At 47.8% G+C, this 15,729-nt stretch overlaps 1 protein-coding gene across 1 annotated transcript; it reads left to right on the top strand.

Annotated features, from left to right (window-relative positions):
- Positions 1-6,020: 6,020 nt before the first annotated feature.
- On the top strand, positions 6,021-15,514 carry LOC104058825 (methanethiol oxidase). The gene is made up of 13 exons (XM_009560411.2): positions 6,021-6,051; positions 6,225-6,311; positions 7,630-7,683; positions 7,927-8,039; positions 9,114-9,299; positions 10,189-10,309; positions 10,735-10,917; positions 11,012-11,190; positions 11,810-11,888; positions 12,738-12,859; positions 13,029-13,121; positions 14,104-14,222; positions 14,786-15,514. The coding sequence occupies exons 1-13, from the start codon at positions 6,036-6,038 to the stop codon at positions 14,946-14,948; spliced, it is 1,515 nt and encodes a 504-aa protein (XP_009558706.2). The 5' UTR covers positions 6,021-6,035; the 3' UTR covers positions 14,949-15,514.
- The last annotated feature ends 215 nt before the right edge of the window (positions 15,515-15,729 follow it).

The following is a 15,729-nucleotide window of genomic DNA, read 5'->3' as shown; positions in this document are numbered from 1 at the left end:
TGTCCTCCCCACAGTGTCCTCTCAGTGTCCACCGCTGCCCCGCAGTGCTGTCTCCCAGTGCTCCTCATCCCTCAGTGCCCCCCAACCCCTCAGGGCTGTCCCCCAGTACCCTTCATCCCTCAGTGCTGTCCCCCAGTGCCCCTCATCCCTCAGTGCCCCCCAACCCCTCAGTGCTGTCCCCCAGTGCCCCTCATCCCTCAGTGCCCCCCAACCCCTCAGTGCTGTCCCCCAGTGCCCCTCATCCCTCAGTGCCCCCCAACCCCTCAGTGCTGTCCCCCAGTGCCCCTCATCCCCCAACCCCTCAGTGCTGTCCCCCAGTGCCCTTCATCCCTCAGTGCCCCCCAACCCCTCAGTGCTGTCCCCCAGTGCCCCTCATCCCTCAGTGCCCCCCAACTCCTCAGTGCTGTCCCCCAGTGCCCCTCATCCCTCAGTGTCCCCCAACCCCTCAGTGCTGTCCCCCAGTGCCCTTCATCCCTCAGTGCCCCCCAACCCCTCAGTGCTCCCCTGAGTGTGTGTCCCCCACCCCAGAGTAGACATAAGGAGGAATTTCTTCTTTCTGAGGGCGGGGAGGCCCTGGCTCAGACTGCCCAGAGCAGTGGTGGCTGCCCCATCCCTGGAGGGGTTCCAGGCCAGGTTGGATGGGGTTTGGAGCCCCTGAGCCAGTGGGAGGTGTCCCTGCCCATGGCAAAAGTGGGACTGGATGGGCTTTGAGGTCACCTCCAACCCAAACTATTCCATAATTCTATGAATGAAATTTGTAAATGGAATTTGGATGTTGACAGTGGTGAGTATTTACCGTCAAAGTTTCATTTGACTGACTGAACTTTGTATTTCATCTTTTTCAGTACCCATTGAAGTGAATGGCTCCAGCTCTTCCCAAAATTATTTCCCCAACCTCCTCCTGCAGCCAAATCCGGGTGGTATTTCACCTCAAACACCTGGGGTTGGGCAATCTGACATTAAATGTTTAATGCTTTATACAAATGGGTCACTGCGATGCCCGAGGATGCTTCTTACTTGATTCCATGCTCAATTTAATTCTCATATATGTGGTAACTGGCTTGCATTTACAAGGTGTAACACAGAGCATGGATTTTCATTAGTTTATGGCTGTAAATTTCTCCCTTCTCTCCAAAATTGTTCTGTGATAATAGGATGCGTAGGAAGTTTCTCACCCTGCCTGATGCTGTTCCTGTACACTAGTAGACACTGTCAGACAGAAACGGGTGACCAGGAGTTACTGATTACGGTTAAACCACACAGCTACCTAATGTGTGAGCCTCAGACATCGCTCCTGTCTTTGAAACGATGGCTAAGAATCATTAAATCCCCTTAGGTTTCCAATTTTTAGGGTAAAAAACCTCTTGAGCTGTTTGAACATCTTGCGGAGAGGTAAGCAGTACTTGTTTGTTTGTTGTTTGGGCACCAAGGGAGCTTTTAAGTCTTTTTTTCCCCACCCTTTTTTTTTTTCCCCTTTCCTTATGTCCTGAAATGAGCTGTTACAGTGTCCTGGGGACTTTGGTAACTCTTAGAGGTATGCGCTGGCGGTTCTGTTTTCCCTTTTGGAAAGCAGCTGCCCTGTGAGCAAAGAAATCCCATAGTTCACATGCAAGATTTGGAGCCGTTTGGTCATGGAATTATTGCAACTATAGGCTGTTATTTCAGTGTATCTTTGTGTAACGGGAGTAAATAACAAGATAGATTGAACCTAAACGTTTCATTTCAGAGGGCATCAAGTATTTGAGGTTTGCTAATGCACAGCCCAGCTCATTGGCGGATACAGGGCTCTATTCTTGCGAGAGCCCAACTGAGCAACCAAGGCACAAATAGGGATGGGATTCCTTTCCTTCAAAAGCTGTTAAGACATGGCAAATTGTACTGACAGCTGATATTATGGTCCTGAAAGGATGACAGTATTACCTACTAACTGCGAGCTTTAGGCAAATAACTTGCACTGCTGAAGAAACCTACTCAAGGGAGGGCTTAATAAAACCAGAGTCAGGGCCCTTGAGCCTACAAAAGTCTGGGATTTGGCCTGGAATCAAGATGTTTCTCCGCAGGAAGCTGTTGTGGCTATAAAAATGTCTGTCTCTTTAATTGCTGGTTTTGTTTGTCTTGTCAAGTCCCAGCTGAGATTTCCCTTTGCAGCTTTGCTGAACATCTGGTTGTTGTCATTTCCTTATTATCAACCCTGAAGTAAAAGATCGGGGTCTCCAAGATGACACAATTTCTTTAAACAATATGGAATTATTAAAAATGATTTTGTATTCATTTCAGCTTCCAGCTACGAGGTCTCCATAACCATGAGGCTCGGCGCATCGCCTCTCAAACAGAAACATCGATCCCTTTGGATGGCAGGGCTGTGGGTTTCACAGAAATCTCTGCAGTAAGAGTGTGAGAACATTTGAAAGTTGTCAAAAGCAGCATTTGTCATTACACGTGGAAATATTTAACTCTCGTTGCCAGCTGAATTGCTCCACAGATGCTGTATTTTATCTCACAGTTGAGAGCAATGATGTGGTTTGCAAATACCAGTGACAGTGGAAGGTGACTCTTAGCATTTGTGCTGCAGGTGATTGCTTTGCCAACCTGATTAAAGCATTAAAGCATCCAGACCTGTGTCCATACTGGTGTGGGGTTTTCCTTCCTCGTCCTCCTCAGAGGTGAAGGAATCTGTCCCAGTGGATCGCTCTTGGGCTTTTTGGTTTGTTGGTTTCTTTACTTGTGGCGTTTGTTTGCATTTCCTTTTTCCTTTGCTTCGACGCATTCTGCACAATCAGGAGAAGAAAGCAATAACGTTGCTGTTGTAAATGCGATCGCCTGCACGTGGGCAATGTCCTTTGTGACTTTTCTGCCTGAGGTTTGCAAGGTTTTGCCTGTTTTGTAAAGATTAATTTAAACTGACACAAGGTTTTCATAAACATTAAAGGGATCAAACCTTGGTATCAAACTACCAACCAAGCCCTATGCCCTCCAGGGGATTCCTGGTTGCTGTGCTCTTTGACAATGACATTTAGATTGTTGTTCTTGTTTTGGCGAGAGGGCTGGGATGTTATTTGTGTTTGTTCAGTGCCGCAGATGGAAATATGAGTGCAATGTAAAGGTCCTTATCCTACTCCTGAAGAGGTTTTGCAGGACAAACTGTACAAACACATAACTTTGGGTTGCTTAATTCTGTAAACATGTTACTGAGTTCAAGAAGTGTGAGGCAGACGGAAGGGCTGACAGATGGAAGCTTGAAATTTGTCCAGGGCAGTGAAGAAATAATTTCTGACTCTCTTTTCATGTTGTTTTACATGAACTTTTTGATAATGCCCAATCCAGTTTATAATGGTTAATACACATTTGTTCTTTTTGTAGTGGTTTTGTAGAAGGGCTCTCACTAATGGATGAAGGACACGATATTCCACATGCTGTCCATAATGGAGATACACGACAGCAGTCAAACCAGAGAGCTTACAGGTTATTGTTCTGTTCTACTTGTCACTGAAACAGTTGTTATAATACTTGGTAGATCCAGTGTAGATTCTAGAGATTGAAAAGAATGACTTTTCCTGTTCTATCCACCTTGGAAGAGTCTGAATCAAATCTCTAAAGAGCTGGGGGATTGCTGGGAAAGGATGTTACAGAACCTCACAAAGAGAAAGAAAAGTAATGGCATTTAAAATCCTGGCTTTGACACCTGGACTCATTCCACATTGCCCATGAAATGTAATGAGAAGTTGGGATGGGACAAAAATTGTGTAATCATGTGTTTCCATGCTTGCTGTGAGGCGAAAGCCGAGTTCTCTGTCCCATGCAGCCCTTAAGGAACATCACGTGGAACAGAGGAGTGAGGCTCTTGGGGAATCCTTGGCGAGTGAAGCAACAGACAAGATAAAACATCTACTCGGGTTGTTTTGATCCAAATCAGAATTCACCTGGAGCATAATTTGGAGTTTGGATCCCATCAAAAGGTACGGGCCAGGAACACATGTACTTGGCCCTCCCTACGTATTCGTCTTGTGCCATGATAGATCCAGCGAGGGATTCTTAACCATCTTGCAAGACAGGGCACGCCAATGGGCTGATAAAAGCATTCTGCTTTGACAAAGTATGTTTGCCAGTCTCAGTGATGACCCTTTAGTGAGATGCAGGGTACAAACCCAGGCTCACATTTGCCCGGGGTGTTGCAGGAGGCTGAGCCGCAGCTTGGGAGTCACGGCAGGAAGAGCTGTATGAAAGGTGCTGAAGGGTGCAAGTCAGCCCACGAAGAGTGAGGAGAAGGTCTTTGTGGCTGCTAGTCAGGGGTTTTGATGCAGTCCTATGTCACATTTCCACCAGGCTCTTCCCCAATGGTTCCCTTTGGCAAACAGTTCTTTTGACCTCAAGCACTGCTTCTGCAACATCCCAGCTTCCGGCTGCCTCCGAGAGCTGTTCCAAAGCCACCGGGTGTGCCCAAACTCACCTTGGCCTCTCTGGGTTTGTGTTTGTGCTGGGCACATCCCAAGCGGTGCGGTGAATCCCGCTGCCTCCACGCTGACTGGAGGTGTGAGCCAGGGGTATTGATGGATTAATATAATGTGATTTCCATCCCGAGCAATAGCGCGCGTTCCTTGTCTGATCAGATAACTTAAACAGAAGTAACTATTGCACATCCTTGTGCTGTTGGCACTATGTGCTTCCCCTGCTCTGCCTTATTCCTTGCACGGGACCTCAGCAGATGCAGACAGGCCTGACTGTTGCGCTGACCTCGAGAGCTGAAACTCATGGTGATTTCGGTGGCAGCAGCAGGAGGTCACTGCTGGGAATGGCTGAATTCCCACCCACCCTGCCTCGAATTCAAGCCGTAGATCCTGAGACTGAAGTGATGTCTGTGAGCTCCTCTTTGGCCTTGGGGTCCCTTTGGCATCCGTGGAGTTCTCAGATGCACAGGTCCGAGTGAGGGATCAGAGCTCCCCAACTCTCTCTCCAACACTGAGGGGGCTCTTCGGTTATTGTTTCACAGGATCTCCTGAGAGCAGAGTCTCCCGAGTCTATGAAATAAATTACTCATGTTTTTTAATAATAGCTTAAAAACCCACAGGCTCAGGCTCAGGTGTAGCGGTGTTTTAAAATGAAATCTTGAGAAGGGGAGGAACTGTGGGACAGACAAGGCTGTACCTGAGGAGGGAAAGACCAGAAAGAGGGGTAGATACGCGTGAGACACTTAATCAAAGAAGAATAGTCCAACTGACATGAAGGAGTTGTGGGCAGAAAAAAATAAAAATACCTTTTTTTTTTAGAAGAAATTATCTTGCAAATGTTTGTTTTGAAGCCGTTAATCCCTCAGATGAGATCAGAGACGTGACTGGGGTGGCCCATCAGGCGACCAGACTGCAGCCCTGGAGGAGTGAGCCCCAAATTTAGAGAAAAGCATTTTGGAGCGGTCATTTGTTTGCACAAAATCTTGCGCTGGCAGCCTGGAGTGGTGAACAAGTTACCCTCTGGTTCGTGTTCAGGAAGAAAAGACTCCATTCACTACAGAAATCAAAGTAACTGGTTGGTTAGAGGTGGTTTCTCAGCTCTCCTGGCACTTTTGGCTTAGTGAGGGGATTGCTGAAATAGCTCCAGCGTTTCGTTTTTTCTGCTGTTTCCGGTGGCTTTAATATAAAGGGCAAAGGTTGTAAAAGGTGCTGCCCTCTCTTGAGGACGTTTTAGAGGTGGCAGAGGTGACTTTGCCTGGGAAAAAAGGGCTGTGCTGTAAAAAATCAGTGGGAAATAATAGACTGGTTCTTATTAGGGACAGTTTCGCAGAATGCCAGATGGAATAAAGAGTGAAATCCAGGTTTTCCAATATTCAGGGCAGCTGCCAAGGGCCATGAAGTGTTAAAACCACTACTGCCTGCCAAATCAGCCACTCTGGGAGCTGGAGCTGGTTTGGCATGTGCTGGCACTGGGAGAACGTGAAACATTGCCCAGAGCAAGAGGTTTTTCAGCCCAACGGATTCCCCTTTGCTGCTGGAAAGTGTTCGGTGGCTGCTCGGGTGGGAAATCCCCAGATACCCATCTCTGGAATGGAAAACGGAGCAGGTGGGAAGCACAGCAGCAAAGGATGGGGGCCAAGCAGAACTTTGGCAGCCTCCTTTGCTCTCCCAAGAAGGAGAAGCTGGATTTGTCTCCCCATCCACTGGATCCTCCCCTTGGCTGTCTCCCTCCCTGCTCCTGCCCGCCCCTTTTACTCCTCTATATCTGACCCTCTCCAGGCAGCTCTTGCCTCACAGAATCCAGCCCAGGCAGCCGTTCTTCCGCTCGCGCGCACCAAGCAGCCCGGAACACCCGATCCAACATGGGTAAGAGATCCAGCTTGTGGATCCCACCGGGATTTGCTACTTTGGCTACAACTCTGCGCTGGGAAACTCGTCTGCAGGGGTCTGTGGGTTCATTAGCACTCACAGGTTCGTTAGTACAGCGGACCGGTGAGCAGAGACGTGGGGCTGAAGTTCAGTGTTTCCTCCAGCTACCGAAAGGTTCTTTATGCTGTTGAACTCGTGGCGTTTCAAATACGGAGCTGTAAGCTCTCTGTAAACACCTTTTGTGCCACCATTAAATGTCTCTTTTTCATTCTTCAGCGTCTGGGAACTGAAATCAGGGTTTGGACTTACTGCTTCGGTTCGCTGAGAGCATGAATGACTCTTGGGAAGATTGTTGGGAAACCGAGGACTGGAATTTAACTGTTTGCTTGGGTTTGGTTTTTTTTTATAGACCATATATTTTGTACGGACTTTCATTTTTTGATACAGGGGCAGGAAACAGCGGGGTGCACTAAAACAGATGGCAGGTTTCTTGCACGTGAATCTATTATTGTGTGATTTGCAAGGGGAAACTGTTACCCTGCGACCTCACACGCAGTGTATAAGCATAGATCTTGCAGGGGGGGAAAGCTATTAATACACAGACAAAACTATTGATTTGGGCTTAGCCAAAGTGTCTGTCAGAGTGTACATTTCACTTCTCGTGCCTATGTTGGTACTAAAAGTGCAGTTGTGTTTGTTCTGCTTCGCTTTCTAACGAGCCCTGAGTTTCAGTTTGTAACCCAAGATAACGTTGGCTATATCTGAAGGGTCTTGGCAGGCTGGAAGAGGTCGTAACGAGTCAGTGCAAGCTGCACTGTACTGCTCGCAGAGTGCAGTGGTGAGGAACGAGGCGCAGGGTTGGAGACGTTCGCTCTTGGGTGGGCGAGTCCTGAACTGCTCTTCAATATTTATCAGATCGGTAAAGTCTGCTTGCATAATTTGTGAGCTGGGAAAAGCTTTGTGCTCCAGGCAGGATGCGCAGCCGGCATCTCTGCTGCTCTGGGTCTTGTCCTATGGATGGAACTGTTCAGGTGTTCCTGGGTGTGTGGATTTCAGCCTTTCAGCACAGTCAGATTTCCATTCCTTTGCTCTCCACCAGACAGCGTCACTGTGGAGAACAGGAGCAAAAGGATATAATCTTTGTAGCCTCCTCTGGACCCGTTCCAACAGCTCCATCTCCTTCTTATGTTGAAGATTCCAGAATTGGACACAATGCTTCAGATGAGGTCTCACAAGGGTCTTGGAATGCAATGTCCTCTTAGAGAAATGCTCTGAAATGATATGGAAATTAAAATCACTTCTTTTCTCCCAATAGCCAAATGCGGGGGATGTGGTCCGGGCTACGCAAGTCCTCTGGATGCCATGAAAGGCAAGTATTGCAACACCTTCGCTTAAACTCAGGCCATCGTGGGAATAAGCAGCGTCTGGCCACTCGCACCATACACCGCTGGTGCTCCTTCTTGAAATGGAAATGCCGAGGCGCAGCTGCCCAGGGAGAGTCACAGTTTACGGAGGGAGAGATGAAATCCAGAGAAGATTCTCTTGAAGTTAATCACAGATTTTTTGTACAAATGTTTTCTTTTGGTGCATGAACCGACTTCTGCCTGGAAAGGTCCCCGGGAGGAGATCGTGTACCTGCCTTGTATCTACAGAAACACTGGGATAGAGAAGCCTGACTTCCTGGCCACTGTGGATGTCAACCCCGAGTCTCCGCACTATTGCCAGGTACCTGCGTGCAGAGCGGCTCCCGCGCTCCATTTCCGAGGGTGGCCATTATCGTTTCCAAGCCATTATTTGTAGATCTAGCAGAACCTATCAAATCTGCTGCTGTTTATGCTGTTGGGTTGCTCAGAGCTAACACTGATCTGGATGGTCTCAAGGCACTTCAGACCGTGTTTGTGAGCAGTACCTTGATGGTTCTTTTTGTAACCCCACTGCTGATTTATACCGACTGTCCAGGTTAAGCTCGAGAAGGTGAGGTTTCCTCAGGGTGGTCAGGATTACAGAGTTCGTAACATAGGATGTCCCATACCCCAGGAAATCCCACGCATTACAAATCTAATTCATTTCCTTTATAAACTGAAAGATGTAGGGAGGTACCTTCCAACATACCAGGACCAAAACATTAGTAAAACATCCTTAAGCTGCTCTGTTACTGCAAACAGTGAACCTGCAACTGCGTTTAGACACGCAGTGCTTATGTGACTCAAATTACTGACGGTACTCTGACCTTCCATCTTCACATCTTTAAAGAGTAGGAAATCTGGTCTGACATCAAAGATTTTCATAATTTGTGCTTTTTTTAAATAGCTGCTGCTTTAGGTTTTATTGTGAAGGAAAAAAAGCTCCTTGAACTTTGACAAAACTTAGCTGTAACCTGTCAGCTGCTCTCGGTTAAGCAGAAGAAAAGTGACAATGCGAAGCAAGAGTGCAAGCTGTCAGGTCCGTTTGCTGCAGCCCAGGGGTGATCAGGTTGATCTTGTAAAGCCAGAGACTTGGAGCACATCACAACTGATTGCTTTTGTATTGTTTCTCCTTAATGAGAGAGTCTTTCAAAGAACTGGATTCATTTAATAGCGCACTGCATTGAACAACTGCTCCGCTCGCGATGTCCAGCTTTCTTCCTCCGCTTCACAACTTCAGCTCTGTGTATCTCAGGCTGAAGCCACTTCCTGAATAACAACCAGCAGCTTCCTTCTGCTCTTTATTAATTTATGCTTTTACATAAGGACTCATTTCTTTGCCGGGGGGAAAAACTGTACCAGGCTGACTCTTAGCTCTCCCTCTCTGACTGTGTAGGTGATCCACCGCCTGCCCATGCCGAACCTTAAGGATGAGCTCCATCATTCCGGGTGGAATGCCTGTAGCAGCTGCTTTGGGGATGCCACAAAGAGAAGAAATCGTCTGATTCTGCCAAGTCTGATCTCTTCTCGAATTTACGTGGTGGATGTGGGAACAGACATGCGAGCTCCTAGAATCCATAAGGTGCGTTTTGGTGACTTTAAGCTGGGGGGGTTTATTTCTTACATTTTGACCAAGAAACGGGGATTTTATGGATTCCAACTTCACTGCAACAGGAGAGGCAGCGCAGTTATGGAAACTTTTGTGAAGCATTAGGAACTCGTGTGAGTTTTGAAACTCTTACAGTTTATTGATAAACTACACACAAAAATATTGCACTAAAGAAATCGGAATAAATGTGAAATACGAGTCGTGATGTCAAATATAAGGAAACTTTCAAGTGGTCATAGGAATAAATGTGAAATATGAGTCGTGATGTCAAATATAAGGAAACTTTCAAGTGGTCATTTTTCCACTCTCCTGCCTGCAAACACTCCCATTCACAGTTGTTCACTTTCTAGTTCTGTAGAACCTTGCCAGCCTTTAACTGTTAACGCAGTGGAATAAAACCCCCGAGGGGCTCTTCTTGCATGGTGAAGTTTGCTTCACACTGAGTTGCTGGCAAGCCCCAGAGATTTGGTTTTCCCCTCGGAACTGCTGTTGTTCCACTGAGAGCTGAGGTCCGAGTGTTGCATGAGCGGTGTTTCTGCCACTGATAGGAATTAAAACGAACGCAGATGTCAGTGCTTCCCTGATGCACGAGCGGGAACGACTCTGACCACTCTCCTCTTGCTGTTTTGTGTTTGTGAGAAGAACAAATACATGTCTTGGGTGGTGCTGTGTTATCGGGCAGAGTGGAGAGCTGGAGATGGCAGGTACTTGAAAACCGAAGCGGGTTTCTTTGTACAATCCTCCTCCACAAATGCCATTCGCACCACTTCCTCATTCTCTGAAACTTGAATTCATAGGGGTGGAACTGTATTCTGTAGCAACGGCAGTGAAGGTGACTGTGCTGTGTGTGCATTCATTTTAGATTGTTGAACCAACAGAGCTGTTCTGGAAGGTCAATGTGGCAAATCCTCACACCTCGCACTGTCTGGGCAGTGGTGACATCTTAATCAGCTGCCTTGGAGAACCTTCTGGCAATGGAAAAGGTATCGATCCCCTTCAGTACTCTGGAAAAGTGTCCATCGTGTAGAAATGTTGTGCTTCCAAAGTACAGGCTCAAAGCCAGAAGTATTGTTAAGGGGTGTACAGTGCTTTTGTGCATAAATCTGTTCCAGCAGTCATTTCTGTAATGATAGAATAGACATTTCAGTCACAGGGAGCTGCACGGACGTTGTCCTGGCACAGCAGTTCAGGTCTGGTGTGGAGCCTCTGCTGATGAGTTCAGCCTCCATGCCTCAGTCTCTCAAATCTATCACTAAAGACAATTGCCTCTCGTGTTTATGAGCACAAGGTTGCATTTTGCAGAGTGTTTAGAAAATAGACATTTAAATATTTGCTGTATTATTTATCTAATTCAAAGCTGTGAATCCGTGTGAATATTTTCCAACAGTCTTTTCTGGTTTTCTATCAGGCAGCTTTGTTTTGCTGGATGGAGAGACCTTCGAAGTGAAGGGAAACTGGGGGAACGGGGAAAAGGTGCCCTCCCTGGGCTACGACTTTTGGTACCAGCCACGACACAACGTCCTGATGAGCACTGAGTGGGGAGTCCCAAAAGTCTTGGCCAATGGGTTCAACCCAGCCGACGTAGAAAGAGGTGAGGGAGTGTTTGTTTAAACTTTCAAAAGTCAAAGTGGTTCTTTGTTAAAATAATATCTCTGTGCTTCTTTCTTTCCGACCTGACCCATTAGGGCACTATGGCCGCCATGTTAACGTGTGGGACTGGAGCACTCGCACCTGCATCCAGAAAATTGACTTGGGGAAGGGCTCCATACCTTTGGAAATCCGATTCCTCCACAATCCGGATGCTGCAGAAGGATTTGTGGGGTGTGCTCTGAGCGGTACAGTGCATCGGTTCTACAAGACAGAGGTGAGTCACGAAAGCCATGACAAGCAGAGAAGCTCAAACCCAGTTGTGTCAAAACTCCACTGACCATTCAGGAGATAGAATTCGGATTAAAAAAAGAGGTGGCTCCTAATTCTGTGTCCGAGAGCAGACCTTGTGGCAGCAGTGAACCTGCAAGCTATGCTATGGCTTCTTGAAGCTGCTGTGCAGCCCCTCACCTTTGAGCGACTGCAGTTGGTTTGGGCATCTCTGCAGCCGAATTGCTGTTGTCCAGCAGGCAAATCCTCAGCAGCCTGATCCTGAAAGGAAGCAGAGCTCAAGAGATCACAGGGCTGGCCTGTCAGCCCTGCGTCCAGCTCTCCTGTCCTCAGTGATAACAGCACACCAAGCTGCAGATCAGCAGTTCTGTTACAGCGTTCTGTTTGAGATGTTGGACGGTGTAATCATTAACATTCTTGCTGGCGCTACAGTTCCCATCCTCACCCCTGGTAGTACTTATTTGCAGGGTGCGTATCACCTCTGTACAGGACCTGTTAAATGAATCGCACTGTTTGCTTCTCCTCCCTTTGTCACACTCGGCTGAGCCCTCCCGGCGAATGTCAAGGCCATAACACTGCTGTGTTCTCTCTTGTGCCTTCTGCAGAAAGGAGACTGGGCGGCAGAGAAGGTGATTGAAGTACCCAGCAAGAAGGTGCAAGGATGGCTGCTGCCTGACATGCCTAGTGAGTGTGAGCAGGTTTGCAAAAGAAAGGGGGTGTTAGAATCATAGAATCATGGAACAGTTTGTGTGGGAAGGGACCTCAAAGCCCATCCAGTCCCACCCCCTGCCACGGGCAGGGACACCTCCCACTGGATCAGGGGCTCCAAGCCCCATCCAACCTGGCCTGGAACCCCTCCAGGGATGGGGCAGCCCCCACTGCTCTGGGTGACCTGTTCCAGGGCCTCCCCACCCTCACAGCAAAACTTTTCTTTCTAAGATCTCATCTCAATCTCCCCTCTTTCAGCTCAAAACTGTTCCCCTTGTCCTATCCCCGCGCTCCCTGACCAAGAGCCCCTCCCCAGCTTTCCTGGAGCCCCTTTCAGTACTGGAAGGTGCTGTGTGGTCCTCTTCAATGCCCTGGTGCAGTGTAGCTTTTTGCAGAATATTACCCTTAAGTGATAAACGCTTCCTTTGTAAAGCACGAGATTCCTGTTCAGGTTCTTTGGGTGACACGTCCTTTGTAATCAGATCAACCTTGCTTATGAGCCACCAGGTAGGAGGCTGCCAGACCTCTGCTCTTGCACTGCACGATGCCTGGGTCAGCTCCTCTAGAAAGATATCTGGAGTTTCAGTCTTTCACTGTGAACTCTCAGCATCCAGGAAAGGTCCTGGGAATGCTAGTAGACCCTGAACTGCCTTTAGGCAGGCACTGGGCTTCCAAGGATGACCGTGTTTGTCTAACCCATGTCTTAGCATATGTTTCTGAGGCCACTAGACAAGGATTTTGAGAGACAATAGATTGTGGTCTCGTTTGTTGCTGGTGCTGTGCATTTCCTGACTGAATTTCCCGCTACTGAATGTTTTCTTGAAGGTCTCATCACGGACATCCTCATCTCACTGGACGACCGGTTCCTCTACTTCAGCAACTGGCTGCACGGAGACATTCGCCAGTACGACATCTCCAACACCCGCAAGCCCAAGCTGGTGGGGCAGGTAAGGCAGCATCGGAAAAGTTGTCTTGTACAAGTGCGGTGCAGTCCTCTTGTTTCCTTCTCTTTTAAAAGGGAAAAGCGAAAACTTATTGCTGCTTTGGAATTCTCATTGTATTGCTCTCACATTCCTCATACCTGACGCCCGTTCTCTCCCATTCCCTGGGATACAGGTGTTCCTGGGAGGCAGCATCACCAAAGGAGGGCCTGTAACTGTAGTGGAAGACAAGGAGCTGCAGTGTCAGCCAGACCCCTTTGTGATCAAAGTAAGTTCTAACATGCGCGTTGCCAGTGCTCTGCTAATTGTGCTCCGTTCGGAAATATCTCTAAACCTCAGTTGTAGGTAGAACATCCAAAGCCATACCTGAGCCGGCTGATCCGGCCAGGATCCCATTTCAGCACGAGCTGGAGCTGGTAAATCCTTGGAAGTGTTCTGGGTCCCTGGTGGAATCGGACAAGCTGTTCAAGTGTACCCAAGCCTGTGTAATTACATCTTCCCTGCTGTTGTGAGCTTGCTAATGTAAAGCTAATGAGTCTGTGTTCATCACGCTGCCGTTATTGCTGCTGGTAGTTGTTCAACAACCAATGGTTGCAGCTTTGATGGTCGTATCACTAAATCAGCTCACTGTGCAGCGTATGTGTGTGTGTAAGGAGTTCGATGGCACGCAGCATCGTGACAGAACAATGGAAGAGCATTAATTGTCTCTGGACTTCATTAATGTGTATCAATATTATTGTCATGAAGGCAGCGCTCTATGCAAAGTCTGATGGGACATGCAGGAACCAAATGTGGCTGTGACACTGATCTGTTGGCCATGGAAGGGACTCAGGAAGTTCCGTCTGCTCCTTTTCTTCACAGTGTGAGGTGTGACCTCGCTGCAGTGTGGACGTGTTGTTGTTTGACACTGCTGTGCCACCACCTCCTGCTCGATTCTTGATGTTCCCATCCCAGCACACAACCAGAACCCTCAGCCCTCACCTTCTTTATTGCTGGTTCTATGAATTGAATGGAACTCTTCTGAAACGGTGTTGAGGCTCCCTGGTAGCAAGGAGTGAGACTCCCACTAAAAACTGTTCTCTCTCCACAGTAGGGGGTTTGATGCTCCTGTGTCAAGGATCCCAGAGTGCTGGATGGTCCCTAAGTAGCAGAACTGCCACACTGTGCCGTTTCTCCTTGCTGATGCATTTCTTTTGATCAGCCTCTGTGGCAGCTTGTCTTGAGTACCTTGCTCTCTGTTATCATTTTAGGGCAAGAAGGTGGCAGGTGGACCTCAGATGATCCAGCTCAGCCTGGATGGGAAGCGGTTGTACGTCAGTACCTCTCTTTACAGCGGATGGGACAAGCAGTTCTACCCAGATCTTGTCAAGTAAGAAAACTTTGGTCAACAAGGGTGTTGGTACAAGCTCATTTCTCTCTTAATGAGTATCCCAGCTCGTACAGAGCAAAGTCCCCACGCCGGGAGACAGAACCCAGTAACTCTTTATAGACAGCCGACCACCCCCCTGTCAGAATCTGTCCCAGCTCAGCAGGCACAAACCACCGGGGGATGCCCACACTACAAAAGTTCGACAGGTGATGAGAATGGAAAGAAACCAGGGAATGTGTCCGAGCCTTCTGCGAGCCGTGGTGTTTCCACACTGCCTCTGGGTGTATCAGCATCGCTTTTACTTTTCCTTATTAAAGGAAGGAGATGATCTTGCAGGCGGCCACAGGAGGGCAGAGTCCGGCTGCTCTGCTCCTTCCTTCCTAACAGCAGCTCTCGATTTGGACTCAGAGGTTGCAGGTTTCACCGAGGCAGCCTAACTCCCACTTGAACCTGAGATTATTTCTGTTTTATATTACACAAAGACAAATCCTGCCGAATATGGAAGAGAAAAACAACAAACACAAATCCTTTTCCCCATATCTGCTTTCTTGTCCCTTTTCCAGGGAAGGCTCTGTTATGCTGCAGATTGACGTGGATACTGAAAAAGGTGGTTTGAAAGCGAATAAAAACTTCCTAGTGGATTTTGGGAAGGAGCCTGATGGGCCGGTCCTTGCACATGAGATCCGTTACCCTGGCGGAGACTGCACCTCTGATATCTGGATCTAATCGTTGGATGGAGCTATTTCCTTTTTGTTCCTTTCTCTTTTTTCCCTTTTTCTCCCCGCCCTCCTGATGGGTGAATTGGCTCAGCTGGAATTTTGCTGCTCTCTAAATTTTGCCTTCTATTCTGGTGAGCCACCAAAGCTCTGCTCTCTTCTCATTTTGAGGCAGCCAAGTGAATCTCTCTGAAACATAATATCCATCTCATTTTCGCTCTTCCGTCCCCTTTCGGAAGGTCCTGTCTCGTCACCGCTGGCTGTAGGTTTCAAGGCCAAGGTCCCCAGTCTTTTCAGGGCTGTTTGCATTGTTTGGTGCCCACTTTGCCTTGGCACAATTTGTTGATGGAAAAGCTGATCCCAAATAACTCCATGCGAAGGATGCATTCCCAGGAGTGTCCCGTCCCTGCAAAGCTTAATTTGCTCATAAAGTAATCAGCACTTTACAGCAGCCACCGCATTAAAATCACACACTTCCACCGCTGGGTTACATTTTAACATTTGTGCACTGGTGTTATAAAAAAATCAACAATAAAATAGTTTCAGTCAGGTGGGGCTGCACATTTTTCCTTCTTTTTTAGCATTTCAGCATTTCCCGTTTCAAAGAACAGAAAATAGAGGTCATTCCAGAAAGCAACACCATTGGTCTAAAAGTTCTTTGGTGAGGAATTTCTTTGTGCTGGAGCCACCTTTGTTTCCGCTTTTGATCAGGGATTGCAGGGATAGGATGAGGGGAACAGTTTTGAGCTGAAAGAGGGGAGATTGAGATGAGATCTTAGGGAGAAATGTTT

Source organism: Cuculus canorus, chromosome 28 (assembly GCF_017976375.1).
Source record: "Cuculus canorus isolate bCucCan1 chromosome 28, bCucCan1.pri, whole genome shotgun sequence".
Classification (NCBI taxonomy): domain Eukaryota; kingdom Metazoa; phylum Chordata; class Aves; order Cuculiformes; family Cuculidae; genus Cuculus; species Cuculus canorus.
This window is presented reverse-complemented; position numbering and strand designations above follow the sequence as displayed.